General features: G+C 34.2%; 2 protein-coding genes across 2 annotated transcripts in view; one reads left to right on the top strand and one right to left on the bottom strand.

Moving 5' to 3' along the window:
* Positions 1-21,297, top strand: part of LOC132747885 (Fanconi anemia group J protein homolog) — a 66,129-nt gene that overhangs the window by 24,300 nt on the left and 20,532 nt on the right. Inside the window, exons 14-20 of the mRNA XM_060737415.1 lie at positions 1,124-1,169; positions 2,267-2,297; positions 2,894-2,949; positions 6,362-6,499; positions 9,433-9,552; positions 11,200-11,271; positions 16,373-16,517. Of these exons, the coding sequence (XP_060593398.1) occupies positions 1,124-1,169; positions 2,267-2,297; positions 2,894-2,949; positions 6,362-6,499; positions 9,433-9,552; positions 11,200-11,271; positions 16,373-16,517 (608 nt within the window). The remainder of the gene's footprint in view (positions 1-1,123; positions 1,170-2,266; positions 2,298-2,893; positions 2,950-6,361; positions 6,500-9,432; positions 9,553-11,199; positions 11,272-16,372; positions 16,518-21,297) is intronic.
* On the bottom strand, positions 16,581-20,603 carry LOC132747906 (uncharacterized). Its single transcript, XM_060737438.1, has 2 exons — positions 20,409-20,603; positions 16,581-19,782 (listed from the first exon to the last, which is right to left on the bottom strand). The coding sequence occupies exon 2, from the start codon at positions 19,772-19,774 to the stop codon at positions 18,005-18,007; it is 1,770 nt and encodes a 589-aa protein (XP_060593421.1). The 5' UTR covers positions 19,775-19,782; positions 20,409-20,603; the 3' UTR covers positions 16,581-18,004.

Below are 21,297 nucleotides of genomic sequence, written 5' to 3'. Positions count from 1 at the left end.
AGCTCTGGTTAGATGTGATCGAGGGGCGTCCGTGGCCGAGTGGTTAAGGTCGCTGACTTCAAACCACTTGCCACTCACCGCTGTGGGTTCGAATCCCGACAGGGACTTTGGATTCTTTCATGTGAGGAAGCTATCCAGCTAGCTTACGGAACGTCGGTGGTTCTACTCAGGTGCCCGTTTGTGCCTGAAATAATGCACGGAAGGGCACCTGAGGTCTTCCTCCACCAGTAAAGCTGGAACGTCGCGATATGACCTATACTGTGTCGATGTGACGTAAAACCCAAAACAAACAAACAATCAGATGTGATCTAAAATTTGGTGAGGATTACACAGTATGTGTATACAAGACTTAAATTTGATCTGGTTATATGTAGTCATTATATGTTCAGAGACGATCTCAAATTTGTTAAGGATTACACAGTATGATTAGACAAAACTTAACTCTGGTTATATAATTATTACATGTTCAGGGATGATCTCAAATATGTCCTGGATTACAGGTATGCATATATAAAACTTAACTCTTATATATACAGAGGTGATCTCAAATTTTGATGAGGATAACAGGTACGTATGCACAAAGTTTTACTTTATTGTTTCATTCAGACATATTTGTGAATAAATGTGATCACCCCTGATTCTGAAAAAAATGTGGGATTAATAGTTGCAGAGAAATTTGAAATTACTGATTAGATATCCAAGAAAGCTTGTTTATGTCTATGAAACAGTCTATGACTGGAATGATATGAGAAAAAAGTGTGTTGAAATCAGCTGAAAAATCAGACAATCAAAATCAATTAATTCATGTGATCATTCAAGTCTCAGATTCAATGCTCATGCATAGATTTCTTTATCAAGAATTAACATTAGACATTGAAATTATGGTTGCTATTTATACATGAATATTTGGTTATCTAGACAAATTTTAGCCCATGCTATACATGTAACATGAAAAAAAAATTGTTTTCTTTTTTGTTATGTTTTCAAATATGTAATCAGTTATGCACAATTTAAAAGGTATCACTTAGACAAAGATGGAAAAAAAACAATGTATTGTATATAAATTGAGTTGATTATGTTTAAAGTTTGTTATATATATGTTTTCGTAATGATATATTTTCAGGGTAGCTATTATGAAGTCAATGCAGTATGTTTCAAACAGGGACACAGTAAGTTCTCACACTCTTGTTGAACTGTTTTACGGAAGATGTCTTGAATGCGGTAATCAGCATGACAAAAGAATTGAAATTTCATTTAACAATGATTTTACAAACAAGGACCTTATAGACTGTTCAGGTCACTGAATTTTATCCAACTGCTTAACGAAATAAATAAAATTTATATTAATACAACATGTACTTATTTTAAGGCTTTTTGTTTAATGACTGAAAATTTCATGCTGAATGTATATCAGTTTTTTTCCGTGAGTTTCTAATTTTCGGCCTATAATTGTGTGCAATGAATATCGCCAAATATAGATTCACTGCATATTCCTTCAATTCAATAAGGGGATTTGGCGAGCTCTGGTGGAATTTATTTTCTGCTTTAGATTGCTTAACCCAGTTTAGTCATATATATATTTTATATTGTGATCATTAAATATTAATTTATTATTCATGGTTGTTAAGAATTAAATGTTGTGTTCTTTTGAAAGTTATTGTTTTAAGTACATAAAAAAAAACTTAAGTGACACAGTAAGCATACAGGTATTTTTGTTTAGACTTATTTAACCAATTGTCCTTTATAATACATGTATTATAATTCACACCTTGCAAATATATATATAAACATATGCAGCTTCCCAAGAAAACTATACAAATGCTATGGCCTATTGTCTGATTTCTTTTGGGGGGAAGAAAAGCTCAAAGCCAGTTGATTTCATGTTTACAATAACGTGACACTAGACAATATGTGTGAAATACTGAATGCATATACATCAGTAGGAAAAATGAAAACAAAGTTTTACCTCTGAAAACAATAAATGTCTGACAAAAAGAGTGGTCTCTCTTTGACCAACTTAGTGTGTTTGCGACCAGCATGGATCCAGACCAGCCTGCACATCCACGCAGTCTGATCAGGATCCATGCTGATCACTATCAGTTTCTCTACTTGTAATAGGGTTTGTAAGTGAACAGCATGGATCCTGATTAAACTGCGCGGATGCGCAGGCTGGTCTGAATCTATGCTGGTTGCAAACGCATTATGTTGGTTTTAACATGGCACAGCTCAATTATTTTCCAAATGTTTCTGTTTTTCTGTATTTCAGGGTGACAGATGGCTTGGAAAAAATAGGAGAGGTTAGATGACAAAGTCTTTCTTTCATTTCTTGTAGCTATTCTTAAGTTATTTTTTTTTTCTCATAGAAAGTTTAGAAATATCATCAAACAAAGACTACTACCACAAAAGATCAAATATAATGTACAAAAAAATTCGCAAGAAACATCAAGGTTTCTGTGAAGCACAGAAAAGTCCAACTGTAGTCCAAATTGCTCTAAAATTCATGATTTAAAAATATGAGTAGACTGTTCCAAATTTTCAAGAGCATTCCAAAAAAACTTTACAAAGGCTATGTCTGAATTTTTCTTTTGAAAAACTAAAACAAACAAACAAAAAGCTGAAAGCCAGTTAATTTCATCAAAACTTCAGTTTTAAAGGATGTATAATTATGGAGTTTAAATCAGCCGCGTCACGACAAAACCAACATAGTGCGTTTGCGGCCAGCAGTCTGATCAGGATCAATGCTGTTCGCTTATAAACCCTTTAACAAGTAGAGAAACTGATAGCGAACAGCATGGATCCTGATCAGACTGCGTGGATTGGCAATTGTCTGGATCCATGCTGGTCGCAAACCCATTATGTTGGTTTTGTTGTGACACGGCTCAAATTGTTTCAGGTGGATCAAGGATAGTTGTGTTCACATTGAACTTCTGGTGTATGAACCCTGCTGTGGTGAGTATAATTATATGCTGCTGTTAGAATAAGGAACATAATGACATCAAAAATATACATACTGTCAATGAGATTTGTAACGGTTAGACCTGTTAACGTTAATCTAAAGACAGCATGAAAATAATGAGCAACATTTTCATGTTTTAAAAGTATAGAGGTATATCTAATGAAATATTTTTTTTTTTTTTGAAATTTATAAATGATAAAATTATGTTGTTTTCATGATCTTATGGTAAATTATTGAAAGGGTTGTAACTTAGAATGTCTCTGTAATTTATCACACGTAATATCATGCTGTTATTTTATGAATGTTTATAACAGTTGAGCAAGCACCATTCACTCTTTAGGAAATTAAAAACATAATTGTTTCATACTGGTATTTTGGAATTATTCTTTTATCCATGTTCAAACAATACTTTTGTAAACTAAAAGCAGCAAATACATAGCTTAATGATCAACATTATTTTTTGTCCAATCACATTGTAGTATTTTTCAAATTTCTGCTAAGTCTAACTTTGGTTAATTTGTACTAACTAAATAAAATTTACTTAATCTGTCGTCTAACCAGTCTAACAAATTTCAATAATGCATTATATTAGGGAGGAGTTAGAGGTGTGATTTGCACTCTGAATTGTAAAATATCTAGGTTAGCAAAACAATGCCAACGTAAAAAACAATTAAGCGATGTCAGGTGTTTCTAAATGTGAGGATACAATCAATTAATTTATTACATAGATAATACATGTGGGGCATATTGAGACAAATGATTACTTAGTAACTTTTTTATATCCTTTTAACTCTAAGAAAAATGTCTGTTATAAATTGCTGACTGTTTTAAACCTCTCTTTTTTCTAGAAAAAGTAACCAAAACATAATTTTCTTTCAGTTGATAGGAATGAACTGCATTAACCATCCTTGATATTAAGAATACAATGATTACATTTTTTGGCTGGAAAACTCATTGTAAATGGACCCCCTCCACCTGTAAACCTAGATTGACACACAGAAAAACTGTTTTTCAAATGAACAAATCAATAGGGATTTTAAATGTTAGTGAATAACTTAAAGCTAATAACGAATTTGTATAAATTATTAATCTTATGTATTTTCTCACATTTTCCATTTACATTGTATTTATAAAGGCTGTACACATCTCATTAACTCCATTGTTTTTATCTAACTGCATCATTTTTTTCCATAGAGACATGATAGTTTTACTGTAGATAAAGGTATAAATTCTGTGACATTTCAGTAAAAAATGTGGCTGATTATTTGTTGATAGGGCCATTTATTTAGATTATCTAAATGTGATATGTTAGAAACTTGACAAGGTGTAGACATCTTGTAGAGCGAAAGGGCGGAACTATCGGTGATTTAGTGAAATGCCTTGTTTTTGGTTGAAAAAATAATGTTGATCATTAAATAGGTTAATGTTTAATAATATGCATTAACAAAAATAATTGGTCGCCTGCCTGCGGCAGGCTTGACCAATTATTTTTGTTAATACATATTATTAAACACTAACCTATAATTAATACACTAACTAATACTTGTATGAGTTTTATAATTAGAAGAGATATAGCAATTTATCCTTTGTTGTTGCCTAATTTTTAGCTCACCTGTCACAAAGTGACAGGGTGAGCTTTTGTGAGCGCTTTTCGTCCGGCGTCCGTCCGTCCGGCGTCTGTCCGTCCGGCATCCGTCCGTCGTCCATCCGTAAACTTTTACTTTAAATGACATCTCCTCATAAACCACTAAGCCAATTTCATCCAAACTTCACAGGAATGTTCCTTTGGTGGTCACCTTTAAAAATTGTTCAAAGAATTTAATTCCATGCAGAACTCTGGTTGCCATGGCAACCGAAAGAAAAAACTTTAAATATCTTCTTTTAAAAAACCATAACAGCTAGAGCTTAGATATTTGGCATGAAACATCTTCTAGTGAGTGTCTACCAAGTTTGTTCAAATAAAAGCCCTAGGGTCAAAATTGGCCCCGCCCGGGGGGGTCATTGATTTTCCCTATATGCATATAGTAAAAACTTAAAAAATCTTCTTTTAAAGAACTCAAAGAGCTATGGCTAAGATATTGAGCATCAAACATGTTCTAATAGGTGTCTACCAAGTTTGTTCAAATAAAAGCCCTGGGGTCAAAATTGGCCCCGCCCCAGGGGGTCGTTGATTTTCCCTATATGCATATAGTAAAAACTTAAAAAATCTTCTTTTAAAGAACCAAAAGAGTTAGAGCTAAGATATTTAGCATGAAACATGTTCTAATAAGTGTCTACCAAGTTTGTTCAAATAAAAGCCCTGGGGTCAAAATTGGCCCCGCCCTGGGGGGTCATTGATTTTCCCTAATCGCATAATTAGTAAAAACTTAAAAAATCTTCTTTTAAAGAACTCAAAAAGCTATGGCTAAGATATTTAGAATCAAACGTGTTCTAATAGGTGTCTACCAAGTTTGTTCAAATAAAAGCCCTGGGGTCAAAATTGGCACCGCCCTGGGGGTCATTGATTTTCCTTATATGTGTATAGCAAAAACTTAAAAAATCTTCTTTGAAAAAACCCAAATAGCTAGAGTTAAGATATTAAGCATGAAACATCTTTTAGTGAGTGTCTACAAAGTTTGTTCAAATAAAAGACATGGGGTCAAAATTGGCCCCGCCCCGGGGGTCATTGATTTTCTTTATATGTGTATAGCAAAAACTTAAAATCTTCTTTGAAAAAAGCCAAATAGCTATAGTTTAGATATTAAGCATGAAACATCTTCTAGTAAGTGTCTACAAAGTTTGTTCAAATAAAAGCCCTGGCCCGGCCCCAGGGGTGTGTCATTGTTTTTAACTATATGTGTATAGTAAAAACTTTAAAAAAATCTTTCTTTTAAAAAGCCCAATGAGCTAGAGCTTAGATGTTTAGCATGAAACATCTTCTTATGGGTGTCTACCAAGTTTGTGCAAATAAAAGCCCTTGGGTTAAATTGGCCTGCAACGTTGGGGGGGGGGGGTTGGGGGGGCCTATATACAGGTGAGCGACCTCAGGGCCATCATGGCCCTCTTGTTAGTTTGACTATTTGAAAAATGTAGTACTCACCCAGGTGTCGGTGTCACATTAGTTTAATTTTGCATGTAAGTTGGTATCTCCAAAACAACAAAAGGGAATGAGTTTAAACTTCACACACTCATTTAAGAGTATAATAGAGGGTCACTATTCAAGGCCCTTAACTCTAACAATGATTTTAACATAATTATCACCCTTTTTGAACTTTGAAAATTATCCAGGCTCTCTTTTTACTATCAAGAACTGAGAATATTCAAACACACTGTCCTACTGGACAGCTTTTGTTCAATTATAAGAATACAAATAAATTTCTGAAATAAATGGAAAGACTGTAAGATTATTTATTTTGTACCTCACAGGCATTTTCAGACTTCAGTAGCTGTAGAAATGTTGTGTTAAGCAGTGGTACCCTATCACCAATGTCTTCTTTTGCCTCGGAACTCGGTACCCCGTTCCCTATACAGCTAGAAGCTAACCATATTATAGAGGATAAACAGGTTTGTTATGGCTCAATTTGTATGATACTTTGTCATCTGATTTTAGGTTGAATACCTTAAAAATTCAATAATATGCTGTGACTTATTTCACATTTTGGTATGATATTAGTAGCTTTTTTCCTAAGACAGCTCATTTTCGAGGTTGGCATGGTTTAGAAGAAAATGCTGGCTTGGCATTGGAACAGGCCTATTATTGAGATATGCTTATTATCAAATTTTCTAGGCATACAGGATTTTTTGTCGCTTGTTTTATAGCTGTTATTGGGTCATATTCACAATTGAAAATAGTACATTATTTTCCCAATCCACAGGAAAAAATTCCCAATAGAAAGTTACAAAATAAAAATATTGAATAGAATTTCTAAAATCTTTGCAAATAAAGGCTTCTTCCCTGTAATAGTGCTTTAAAGTTTGAAGATGCCATCATAGACAGTAATTGTTTGCATCCATTTAATCACTGCAAAATTTCAGTCATGCATTTTTCCCAATTTTTAACAAAACACCGCTGAATATCCTGGAAAAAATGCCTGGTATACCTAGGCCTTTTTTAAGGCATGTTTTATTGTCATCTTTTCATACCAATCAAAAGTGTCTTGCATTATGCATAAAACTTGCTAGAGGTGATGGGGACATTTACTCAGTACATGACTTTGTAAAGGTAAGTTATGTCTGTAAAACATAGGTTATAGTTGGAGGATGTTTAAAAATAATTCGACCCAGCCGGGTTAAGTTCTCTGTAAGCCTTTCTCAGCATAATATTGCTACTCCTGACAGATTTAAGTAAAAGAGACATGTTTACTTCACAGTTTTTGGAAACAGGTACTGTCTGTCTGACTAAAATGTTTTTTTCCATGTGAAATTTGGTTTATTGGCTAGGGGGAAAACCCCAGCCAAATAGAAAGTTTTAGTCATTTGGAAATTTTGAGTAGTAAACATTTGCATTTTTAGCTCACCTGTCACAAAGTGACAGGGTGAGCTTTTGTGATCGCTTTTCGTCCGGCGTCCGTCCGTCCGTCCGTCGTCCGTCCGTAAACTTTTGCTTTAAATGACATCTCCTCATAAACCACTGAGCCAATTTCATCCAAACTTCACAGGAATGTTCCTTTGGTGGTCACCTTTAAAATTTGTTCAAAGAATTTAATTCCATGCAGAACTCTAGTTGCCATGGCAACCAAAAGAAAAATCTTTAAATTTCTTCTTTTAAACAACCCTAAGAGATAGAGCTTAGATATATGGCATGAAACATCTTCTAGTGAGTGTCTACAAAGTTTGTTCAAATAAAAGCCCTGGGGTCAAAATTGGCCCCGCCCCAGGGGGTCATTGATTTTCCCTATATGCATATAGTAAAAACTTAAAAAGTCTTCTTTTAAAGAACCCAAAGAGCTAGAGCTAAGATATTTGGCATGAAACATCTTCTAGTGAGTGTCTACCAAGTTTGTTCAAATAAAAGCCCTGGGGTCAAAATTGGCCCCGCCCCGGGGGGTCATTGATTTTCCCTATATGCATATAGTAAAAACTTAAAAAATCTTCTTTTAAAGAACCCAAAGAGCTAGAGCTAAGATATTTGGCATGAAACATCTTCTAGTGAGTGTCTACCAAGTTTGTTCAAATAAAAGCCCTGGGGTCAAAATTGGCCCCGCCCCGGGGGTCATTGATTTTCCCTATATGCATATAGTAAAAACTTAAAAAATCTTCTTTTAAAGAACCGTAAGAGCTAGAGCTTAGATATTAAGCATGAAACATCTTCTAGTGAATGTCTACCAAGTTTGTTCAAATAAAAGCCCTGGGGTCAAAATTGGCCCCGCCCCAGGGGGTCATTGATTTTCCCTATATGCATATAGTAAAAACTTAAAAAAATCTTCTTTTAAAGAACCCAAAGAGCTAGAGCTAAGATATTAAGCATGAAACATCTTCTAGTGAGTGTCTACCAAGTTTGTTCAAATTAAAGCCCTGTGGTCAAAATTGGCCCCACCCCGGGGGGTCATTGATTTTCCCTATATGCATATAGTAAAAACTTAAAAAATCTTCTTTTAAAGAACCAAAGGAGCTAGAGCTTAGATATTTGGCATGAAACATCTTCTAGTGAGTGTCTACAAAGTTTGTTCAAATAAAAGCCCTGGGGTCAAAATTGATCCCGCCCCAGGGGGTCATAGATTTTCCCTATATGCATATAGTAAAAACTTAAAAATCTTCTTTTAAAGAACCCAAAGAGATAGAGCTAAGATATTTAGCATGAATCATCTTCTAATGAGTGTCTACCAAGTTTGTTCAAATAAAAGCCCTGGGGTCAAAATTGGCCCCGCCCCAGGGGGTCATTGATTTTCCCTATATGCATATAGTAAAAACTTAAAAAATCTTCTTTTAAAGAACTCAAAGAGCTAGAGCTAAGATATTTAGCATGAAACATGTTCTAATGGGTGTCTACCAAGTATGTTCAAATAAAAGCCCTGGGGTCAAAACTGGCCCCGCCAGGGGGGGGGGGTCATTGAATTTCCTTATATGTGTATAGCAAAAACTTAAAAATCTTCTTTGAAAAAACCCAAATAGCTAGAGTTTAGATATTAAGCATGAAACATCTTTAAGTAAATATCTACAAAGTTTGTTCAAATAAAAGCCCGGGGGTCAAAACTGGCCCTGCCCCAGGGGTGTCATTGTTTTTAACTATATGTATATAGTAAAAACTTTAAAAATCTTCTATTAAAAAACCCAATGAGCTAGAACTTAGATGTTTAGCATGAAACATCTTCTTATGGGTGTCTACGAAGTCTGTTCAAATAAACAAATAAAAAGCCCTTGGGTAAAAATTGGCCCGGGGGTGGGGGGGGGCCTATATACAGGTGAGCGACCTCAGGGCCATCATGGCCCTCTTGTTACATATGTCTATGATGTAATGCATCATTCATGGTATTTTTAAACATTTTGTATTATTGTAGGTATTTGTAGGAGCTATAGGTGTTGGACCTTCTGGTAACCAGTTACAAGCTGTATACAGAAACATGGAAACGTTTACCTTCCAAGATGAACTGGGAAATTTAATTCATCAAGTTTGCACTGTATGTATGATAAGTTCTTTTGCAAAAAAAACAAACCAAAATTTAATAAATAGATAAAGAATTTAACCTTTCCACTTTATATATTGATCTTCACCCCAAATTTGTGAACAGTTCTGTACCATGAAATTTACACTGATTCTCAAAAGTTGACATTAAATGTAATTAGTCCCCTACCGGTTTACCGGAGGGGACTTTAGGTTTACCCTCCGTCCGTCTGTCTGTCTGTCCGAGCAAACATTTGATATTTATGAGCTTCATTCCGTAGTTAAATAAAGAACAAAAGCTCATAAAATTCAAATTAAGAGCTATTCTTTTGATTTTATGAGCTGATTTTGCTTATGGACTTTGGTCCAGGTGTAGTTTATGAGCTGACCTACCTCTTAAATATCAAAAGTTGGTACGTCCGTCCGTCAGTCCGTCCGTCCACAAAACTGGATCCCGCGATACCGCAAAAAGTACTGAAAATATTTTTATGAAACTTGATATATGGATAGATGGCAGTATGGAGATTATGCACGTCTTTTTCTTTTTTTCCTATGCTGAAAATTCTGGTTGCTATGGCAACAAATAGACTGAAAATATGGCAAATTTTACACATAACCTGGATCCAGTGATAACGCAAAAATTACTTAAAATATTTTTATGAAACTTGACATATTGGTAGATGGCAGTATGGAAATTATGCACATTCTTTTCTTATCTTCCTGTATTGAAAATTCTGGTTGCTATGGCAACAAATAGACTGAATTTCAAGATTTCTGATTCTAGTTTTTCAGTTTTTTCACTATAAGTTCTTTATTTCTTAAGGTATTTTCTTCAAACTTTAAATATAAGTTGCTAGTCATCAACCACATCATATGTGACAAAGTTTACAACTCTAGCACAAAATTTATCAGAATTACCTCCCTGGAACTTAAAATTTTCATGAAAAAAACATTGTTTTTTTTTAATAACTTCTTTTTTTCTGAACGTATCTACTTCAAACTTCATATAAATGTTTCTTATTATCACTCAACATTTGTGAGTGTTCAATACTCTAGCAAGACTATTTCCAGAATTATGCCCCTTTTGAACTTGACTTTTTTTTGAGAAATTGGTAATTTTCTTCAATTATGATAGGATTTTCTTCAAACTCCCACATCATAATTATATGACAATAATATGACAAGGTTTATAAATCTAGCATCCATATTTCCAGAATTATCTCCTCCTTAAACTTTTTATTTTTCCTATTCGTTCTTTTAACTTTCATTTACTTCAAATTCAAAATAAACATTCAATATTCATACGTTCATTACTAATTGTTCTTTATTTCACTCACATCATGTATGACATCGTTATCTCCTTTTTTAAAATTTTGCTTTAAAAATGTTTTATTTTGATAACAGGGATGTTTAAAAAATAACTTAGAGTGTCCTTCAGTCTGTCTGTCTGTCTGTACATAAAAACTGTTCACTGTGATCACTTAAAATAGAAACATAAGTGAATGGCCAATGGCCCTTCAGAATGTTGCTTGGGCTCTTACGGTAGGGGACTTATGGATTGCTTGCAATACTATGATAATTGCTTGTTTTATTTAGACCTGTGTAATATTCTTAATCTTCAAAACTGAACTATGTGTCTTTATGTATGTTGATTATTTCATAGAAAGTTCCACATGGCGTCTTGTGTTTCCTACCGTCCTACAGAGCACTGGAGAAATTTATAGATAGGTGGAGGGTAAATAGTTTCATTAATTTATTTTCAGTTTTCCTTTTTATAACAAACACAGGTGTGTGAATAATTGTTATCCCTCGCCAATGAAATTGGGAAGGGGATATTGTTTTGGCATTGTTCGTTTGTCCTTTTGTCTGTCTGTCCGAATTTTGTTTCCGCACTAGTTCTCTGCAACTACTGGCTGGAATTTAATGAAACTTTATGGGAATCATCAATATCAAGAGGAGAGGTGCATATCGTCGACTTGTTCCAGTCAGACCTTTTAACTCAGAGTTATGGCCCTTGATTAGTTATGCATTATGCATATAGAGCAAAAATCATTTCCGTGCTACTTCTGTGCAACTTCTGGCTGGAATTCAAGGAAACTTTATTGGAACCTTCAATACCAAAAGGAGATGAGCATATTGTTCCCTTGTTCCGGTCAGACCCTTCATTACAGAGTTATGGTTCTTGATTAGTTATGCAGTATGCATATAGAGCAATTATTCTTTCCATGCTACTTCTCTGCAACTTACTGTGTCGATGTGACGTAAAACCCAAACAAATAAATGAATAAATACATCTCTGCAACTTCTGGCTGGAATTCAAGGAAACTTAATGGGAACCTTCAATACCAACAGGAGATGTGCATATCTTCGCCTTGTTCCGGTCAGACACTTTAACTCAGAGTTATGGTCCTTGATAAGTTATGCAGTATGCACACAGAGCAATAATCATTTCCATGCTACTTCTCTGCAACTATTGGCTAGAATTCAACAAATCTTTATGGGATCATCAATATCAAGAGGAGATGCGCACATCGTCGGCTTGTTCCGGTCAGACATTTAACTCAGAGTCATGGCCCTTGATTAGTTATGCAGTATGCATATAGAGCAATAATCGTTTCTGCGCTACTTCTCTGCAACTACTGGCTGGAATTCAAGGAAACTTTATGGGAACCTTCAATACCAAGAGGAGATGTGCATATCGTCACCTTGTTCTGGTCAGACACTATAATCAGAGTTATGGCCCTTGATTATGCAGTATGCATATAGAGCAATAATTGTTTTTGCGCTACTTCTGCAACTACTGGCTGGAATTAAGAAACTTTATGGGAATCATCAATATCAAGAGGAGATGCGCACATTGTGGGCTTGTTCCAGTCAGACCCTTTAACTTAGAGTTATGGCCCTTGATTAGTTATGCAGTATGCATATAGAGCAAAAATCGTTTCCCCGCTTCTTCTCTGCAATTACTGCCTGGAATTCAACAAAAAATTTATGGGAACCTTCAATACCAAGTGGAGATGCGCATTTCGTCTCCTTGTTCCGGTCTGACACTTTAACTCAGAGTTTAGGCCCTTTATTAGTTATACAGTATGCATATAGAGCAATAATCGTTTCCGTGCTTCTTCTCTGCAACCGCTGGCTGGAATTAATGAAACTTTATGGGAACCTTCAATACCAAGTGGAGATGGGCATTTCGTCGCCTTGTTCAGGTCAGACACTTTAACTCAGAGTTATGGCCTTGATTAGTTTTATGCAGTATGCATATAGGGCAAACATTATGGGAACCTTCAACACTAACTCAGAGTTATGGCCCTTGATTAGTTATGCAGTATGCTCTGTTATTGCCCTGAATATTTATTATGTAAAAAGAATATTACTGTTTACCCCATGATAAATATATAAATAAAGCCTTATGTCTTCAGTTGTTGTGTTAGTAATAACCAGTTCTTGGCGGGGGATATAAATTCAACAAATTTGCTTGTTGAATATTTGTTCTGGGTGAAATTAATGATTTGTGAAATTTGATTCTATGATTCCATAAAGTTTGAATTATGTGAATTTGCTAATTGTGGATTTTGAAGTTGTGTTAAGTGTGAAATTAATGATTGTGAAAAGTTTTATTTTAGGTGTGAAATTATTTATACTTTAAATTGTTCTTGTTCCTTTCATTTCACAGAAAACTTCTTATATTCAACATCGGATACTAAATCAATAAAGAAAATGTTGATGTATCATCAATATTTTTCTGCCAATCAATTCTCGATACAAATTTGAAAAATTGGATAATTTTTACTAATTAAATGTACTGGGCAGGAACCAGTTTCCGGACAGAATTCGAGTTTTTTTAATTGTCTATTTTAAGCTCACCTGACCACGAAGTGGTCAAGGTGAGGTATAGTGATGGGGCTATGTCCGGCGTCCGTCGTTCGTCATCAACAATTGGGTTGTTAACAGTCTAGCAGTCACAGTTTTGATTGGATCATCATCAAACTTTGTCAGAATGTTTGTCTCAATGAAATACAGATCGAGTTCGAAGATGGGTTATCTTGGGTCAAAGTAGGTCACAGGAGCTAAAAATAGAAAAAGATTGTTAACACTCTAGAGGCTGCAGTTTTCATCCAAATATTCTGGAAATTTGTCAGGAAGGTTGTTTTAATTATATCTAGGTCAAAGTCAAAGATGAGTCATCTCCGGTCAAAAACTAGGTCACAGGAGCTAAAAATAGAAAAAGCTTGTAAACACTCTAGTGGCTGCAGGTTTCATCAAAATATTCTGGAAATTTGTCAGGAAAGTTGTTTTGATGATTTCTAGGTCAAGTTCGAAGATGAGTCATCTCCGGTCAAAAACTAGGTCACAGGAGCTAAAAATAGAAAAAGCTTGTTTACACTCTAGTGGCTGCAGTTTTCATCCAAACATTCTGGAAATTTGTCAGGAAAGTTGTTTTGATAATTTCTAGGTCAAGTTCGAAGATGGGTCATCTCAGGTCAAAAACTAGGTCACAGGAGCTAAAAATAGAAAAAGCTTGTTAACACTCTAGTGGCTGCAGTTTTCATCAAAATATTCTGGAAATTTGTCAGGAAAGTTGTTTTGACCATTTCTAGGTCAAGTTCGAAGATGAGTCATCTCCGGTCAAAAACTAGGTCACAGGAGCTAAAAATAGAAAAAGCTTGTTAACACTCCAGTGGCTGCAGTTTTCATCCAAACATTCTGGAAATTTGTCAGGAAAGTTGTTTTGATGATTTCTAGGCCAAGTTCGAAGATGGGTCATCTCAGGTCAAAAACTAGGTCACAGGAGCTAAAAATAGAAAAAGCTTGTTAACACTCTAGTGGCTGCAGTTTTCATCTAAATATTCTGGAAATTTGTCAAGAAGGTTGTTTTGATGATTTCTAGGTCAAGTTCAAAGATGGGTTATCTTAGGTCAAAAACCAAGTCACAGGAGCTAAAAATAGAAAAAGCTTGTTTACACTCTAGTAGCTGCAGTTTTGATTAAAATATTCTTGAAATTTGTCAGGAAGGTTGTTTTGATGATTTCTGGGTCAAGTGCTAAGATTGGTCATGTCCGGTCAAAAACTAGGTCACAGGAGCTAAAAATTGAAAAATCTTTTTAACACTCTAGTGGCTGCAGTTTGATCCAAATTTCCTGGAAATTGGCCAGGAAGGTTGTTTTGATGATTTCTAGGTCAAGTATGAATATGGATGTGTCCGGTCAAAAATTAGATCACATTGCCCAAATATGGAAAAATCTTTATAACACACTAGAGGTCACATGTTTGACTCAATTGTCATCAAACTTGGCCATGATGCTTGTTTAAGACATTGCTTGGATGCGGTTGTGTCAGGTGAGCGATCCAGGGCCATCATGGCCCTCTTGTTTAATAATAAACATGCATTAATAAAACTAACATACCAAAAACCTGAGCTCTAACTACGTCCGATAACACAATTAATACTGCCTGGTGACGTAGGCAATGTACAAACTGAAGGGTTAAATTAGGTCATCAAAAGTGTTAATTGTTCACTCGTGCAGAACCATTTTCCGGACATATATTAAGCTGCTATTCATATCTATTTTTAACTGATATGTATTCTAATATAACAAAAAAATTCTTCTGACATATTAGCTTTCTTATATAATTAAGCTGATTTACAGAAAAATGTTTATGATAGGAAAAATAACGATCACGTGATGGGTCTCGGAATGACTGAAAAGTGAAACAAATATTTTTGTGTGTACGGCAGCAACGAAGTGCGAAAGTGGAGTAAACCTAGCTAAACACCGTTTTCCGATACGTTACAGATTAAGCTCTGGGGATTACACCCAATAAACTTCGAATGAAGTACATTGTGCATTAATTGCTACCCCAAATAATATCCCGAAAGAAACAAAATATTGCGCATGCGCAGAACAAATTACATGCCCCAAAGGGATATAAGGCTGTTTTTAAAACACAGGTAAGATATCCTCACGAAATTTTAATGATGTATCAACTTGGAAGGAAGTTTATTCTCTCAAACAATTAAACCAAGCATCTTCATGACATATAATACTGATCGTCATCGATAAAGCCAAAATAAAGCCGTTATAATACTTGTCCGGAAACTGGTATTGTCCGGAAACTGGTTCCTACCCAGTATAGAAATTCTGAAAATTAACCACACAGAAGCGAGTGGGCCATGTCTAAAACTATGCTGTTGTTTTATAATGGACGTATTTTAAAGCAGTGATGTCAAAAATGGTTGGGGGAATCATGATCTTAAAAAAAACAACAACAAGACACATCATAATTCTATGAACAGAACATATATTTTATTGAAATCATTTAAACAGGTGTGAATCAAAGACAACTAATTATGAGTAATTATTGATATATCGGTTTATCATCGATATTTGTTATCCGATAACGATACTTTGTTGATAATGCTTTGCACTGAATCAATGACAGCTTAAGTAGCATTCTTGTAAAAGATGTGGTGTAACTGATCGTATAAGAGCTGGTCTGCATTTCACGGAAAGTCCTAAGTGTACCCTAAGTCCTAGGACTTATGACAAACTATAGGACTTACTTAAGACTGTTCCAAAAAATATTTTTTTTTTACTTTTATTTAAGTCATTCTCCGGAGAAAAGATAAAAAATACAATGCCATGCTTTTCAATTTTCTATGTGTAAATGTTAATCAGCAATTGAGCATAGCTATTTAGAAATAATTGAAAAGTCTTAACATAGGAGTCATAAGTAAGGACATTTTCTTTGAAACGAAAATTGTCTCAGTTTTGGTCTTAAGACATATTTTAGACTAAGTACTTTCCATGAAACGCAACCGTCTAAATTTACAGCTTACAGGATTATGGAATAAGTTGTCAACTCGTAAACGTGTAATGGTAGAACCTAGAGCAGCTGATAGGGAAGATTTTGATGGCATGATGAAAGCATTCTATGAGGTTGTCAAGGGAGATCTATATAATCCTTATCTGGATGAAGGTAATTTGACCCTGACTCTACTATATTTGTGTAATGGACTTGTCCTGTTGGAAACTTAGAACAGTCCATTGTTATCTTAAGGAGTTTCAGTATGAAAAATGCTTTGATACAGAAAACTGTAATATATTATTCAAGGAGCACTAATTTTTTGTGTCTTCCGTGAATAGGGTAGTCGACAAATTTAAGATCCAACAAAATAAATTTCGTCTGCTGTAAGATTATTTTGCATGGCATTATTTACATTTTACCTTTTGGAAAATTATATACAAAAAAATCTTCTTAATGACATAAAACCACGAAATTTCATGCCCACAAAATCAAGTAAATTTACAGTAGACTGCATGGACAGATTGTAACTGTTTGCTAAGGTAATGTATTATTGCAGCTTGCATTTAAAGAGTTAAATCATTTTGACAATATGACCTTTCTAAAATGATTTTACTGAACGAAAACACTTTGGTAAGTTAGAGTTTTGCATGTAAGATTGATCTTAAAAACCAGTTAATGTATTTGCTTGTTTATTCACACATTAATTTACATTCATAACTGAATGTGACTGTTTTAGAACAATAAATCAAGCTTAATCATAGCCCAATCTGAAACTAGAAATTCCTGGTTGAAGTTGTGCATCAAATATCATTGAAATTAAATACAAAAAAGCATTTAACTCCCCTTTCCCTTACTATGAAAAAAGCACTGACCCCACAAGAAGAGATGAAAAGTTTTACGAAAATGACCTCCAAATTGTCTGACAAAAAAGTTTTCCATCTTGTTTAAATGTAATGACTATTTAAGTTAAATCTGTCTAACAGTTATGTGAAACAAATAGAAAGTACATGTTTGCAATGACTAAAGAATAGTTATATTTATAAGTTATTTTATCATTATTAAAATGTAGAAGTTGTAAAAAAGGACCATTTTTACATAACGAACAAAACCAAACAAAAGGCATTAAGCATATATGAAAAAGAAAATGTTAGTTAATTAAAACAAGCAATAAATAAAAAAGAGGGTTGGTTCAGAAATCCGGTCAAATTAGTTCTATATCATTGCTTTATCTTCAATAATAATTCTGAAAATATGTGCAAAAAAACCTCATTTTGATTTCACATCTTGTGTCAGAAATAAATTCATTTTAAGTTATAATACTACCTAAATTTCACTCATTTTACTTTAAAACCTTTAAAAGTATATTTTAAACTACAAATATCTCTTAATTATTTTAAATATTTTCTTTTCTTTTGAAAAATGTAAGAGAAATTTATAATCTGACAAGACAAAACAAAAGAAAACAGTATCATAAATCATCAGAGGAAAAAAGCCCGTCTCACCAACCCTGGTATAATTTAAAAAAGATAAAAAAAATAATTGCGTGTATACATTGTATATACATATATTTTACTTGTGTGCATATATACATATCATTTAACATATAATTACAACTGTTTATGTTTTGTTATGTCCACATTGATAACCATTTCTTGGTTCTACATCATTTTATATATTTTGATAATATTGTCACTCTCTGTGTTGCTGTTTGTACTTAAATAAAGTGTACTGGTTTCAGCACACCAACATACAGCTCGAGGATCCTCGAAATTCTCCAGTATAGTTGTCCTGTCTTTACAATCACCACTTACTCTATATATACATTTATTCATGTAATCACTCACAAAGAAGGACCCGTCATCTAACAGTGAAATACCCCTTGAACATCCAATGTCTACATTCCTTCCTATCATCTCTCCCTGCCAGTTAAACCATATAACTGCATTTTTGACTTCATCAGATACATAGATTGAATGGCTGTTTGTTGTGACATAATTAGGCAGACTGAAAATACTGTCACCATTGGAGTCTTTCTCAACTGTAATTTTAATATTACCTTTCAAGTCCATGATTTGGAGTTTAGCAGGATCTAAAAAGGTAACTGCAAGTTTCCCCTGATGATGGCTTATTCCACGGCAATCTCCATCTACTTTCAGTTTGTTTTTCAATGAGAGAGAGTTTGAGGAGATGGAAATGAACTGTATTGTGTTAATGTGTGGTAATGTAAGAGCAAGTGTATCTCTGGTCACTATGGTGATATCCCAGGGGTTCGATTGAAGCTGTAGTTGTTTGATTGCTCCACTTTTTATGTCTATCATTTTAATTGATTTTATATTGTAATCTGCTACAAATAATTGGTTCTGAGGAGAGACAGAAATACCAGTAATCCAGCAATCATCTTCATCTGAGGATATTTTAACATTGATGTTTCTAGGGGTAGATATTTTCATTGGTACTGGAGCCTTATTTATTGGTTCAGCTGGTTGCCTCAGCTCCTTTTTTCTCAATGTCCCCAATGATTTCTCATTCTGAAGGAGTTTTTTGATTGCATGATTTGATTCAAAATTGTATTCATCAACATCATTAGTTGTTGGTAGTTGTTTTGTTATATTTTCATTGTGTAATATCAGTTGCTGAGCTATTTTCATTTCAGTAAATAATTGGTCAGTTTTCTTGTTGGTGTTGAGATGTTTTAGAGTATCAGCTGATGCTTGGAGTGATTTGTTGATGTCATCACATGTTGTTTCTAGTGTTTCCAATTTGTTGTTGTTGTCATGTTGAATTGTTGTTGCAATATCCTTTACTTCTTTTTCTAGTTCATCTAATCGTTTGTTTATCTCTTTTCTAAAGTTGTCCATTTCTACTATAGCGTCTTTCAGAGAAATCGTTGATTTAGCAATTCTTTGTTTCAGATCTTTTTTAATCTGGCAGCATTTGTCTGTCAGTTTGTCAATATCTTTTAGAGTTTCTTTGAATTCCATGCTGTTTAAAGTCTTTCCTGATATATCAGGTATGTAGTCCACATGGCAGGATGTTCGTGTATGTTCAAGGGTCACACAAACACTACATATAAGTGTATTATGGTCATGACAGTAGAACTTGATCACTTCTTTGGTATGTTTGGTACAAGGCTTGGATAAATCACCATTTTTTTTACCTGAAGTAGATTTAATTGACTTACTGAGGTTTTGTTTATGTGGCATGTGATCTTTATCTAGAAGTTGGTGATGGCGTAGTGGTCTTGGTCGTCTGTGAGTATTAAAGCAAGTTTGACATAAATGTTCCTCACAATCGACACAGTAACCAAAGGCAGGTAGTCTGATGTCATCTTGATCACATATTTCACAGAATATGTCAAAATCTTCAGCACCACCTTGAGATAGTGAAGATGACAGTTTCTGAGATGCCTTTTTACCAGGCACAGCCATAATGTAACCTAGAATAGAAAATAGTAGATTCTAGAAGTGTTCGACAGTGGCTTTATGTTCTTAACGAATAAAGAAACCTGAAATGTCTAATTCTTGCTGTAAATTCATTTCATTTTGTGGACATGAAGATGTGTGTGTGTGTTTTTTAAATTGAACAAAATGACTTTTCTAACAGATTTTGTTTCAAATTGTCATCATTGTACTTTTACTTTGTGAAAAGCTTTTTAAGCTGAGGATACCAATTCCTTATAAATAAACCAATATACCATACCGGTAACCTGCTGAATTTCTCAAATGGACTTGTCTATCTTCCATTTTGGGAGTTGTCCATTATCAATATTGGGGGTATCAAGATTTAAAAAGGTTAGTTTTAGCCCAGTAGCTAAAGCTGATTGTTTCAGCTGTGGTAAAATTGCACCATTTTAAGGGCTTCTATGACATTTAAAGGGTAGACACATCGCTGTTGACACACCAAACCCAACAAAATAAAATATTATCCAGTTTGAGTTGTGGGTGGGGCACAGAAAATGTCTCTCAAGGTTATTCATGTTAAATCATTTTAGAATAATATATTATAAGTACAATTTAAACTTTATTTAAGTTTTAAACATAGATATTGAGTAAATTTACTCACCAGTGATTTATACTTCTCATAAGGATATTGAAAAAAATATCTTCATAAGTTCCTGATCTGACAAGTCAATTCCCGTATCTTCAATGTTTTGTATTGCCTATCCATGGTTTGTATTTTAAAACTTGTAAAGATCGATTTATGAAATATTATATATCATGTTTCACCCCCAATAGAAATTCAATACATTACTTTTAAAGCAGTAGTTAAAGGCTTCTATCTTTTCAACCTTTTTTATTTGGTATTCAGGTTTTATCAATTGATTATTTAAACAAATGAATAGAAATGCCTGCTTGTAAGAAATACAATAGATAAACCCAGTGATATAGCTGGTTTATAACATTATTTATGTAGCTCTTGGTTTGTTTATAAAACCATTTCTATAAAGTGGAAATATCACACCATGTTTGTATAGTATAAATGGGACAGTTTTAAATGACATTTAAAAAGACCGTTTATCTTAATTTTTTTTGTGTTTGGCTGTTTTGGCTGTTATCCAATAAGTTAGAAGCATAAAAGAATCAGGTAAACGATTTTAACAGCTGAAAAGGAGCAACCTATTAGCAACTTTGTCTGTTTAAACATTTATTGTTTCATTAACTACATTCCATTGGTATGCGTAGTGAGATTTATCAAGATAGACTTGATGTTTATTAAACAGATTCCCCATTCAGTTCCTGATCGTGAAACACCCCTTTTTCATATATCCTTGGGTATGGGCTACAAGATCAACAAAAATACATCCATTCTTCATGTTGAACCAAATCTTAGAAAAATTGTTGAAACTTTTACCGACCAAAATATTTTATGACCCCCCCCCCCCCCCCCCCCCAGGATGCCTTATAGTAATCGCACTGTCCGGCCTTCCGTCTGATAATCTTGTCCGCACTTC

The sequence above is a fragment of the Ruditapes philippinarum genome, unplaced genomic scaffold (genome assembly GCF_026571515.1).
Source record: "Ruditapes philippinarum isolate M1 unplaced genomic scaffold, ASM2657151v2 ctg2311_1_1_1_1, whole genome shotgun sequence".
Lineage (NCBI taxonomy): Eukaryota > Metazoa > Mollusca > Bivalvia > Venerida > Veneridae > Ruditapes > Ruditapes philippinarum.
The sequence above is the reverse complement of the archived record's forward strand: the minus strand, read 5'-3'. Positions and strand labels throughout refer to the sequence as shown.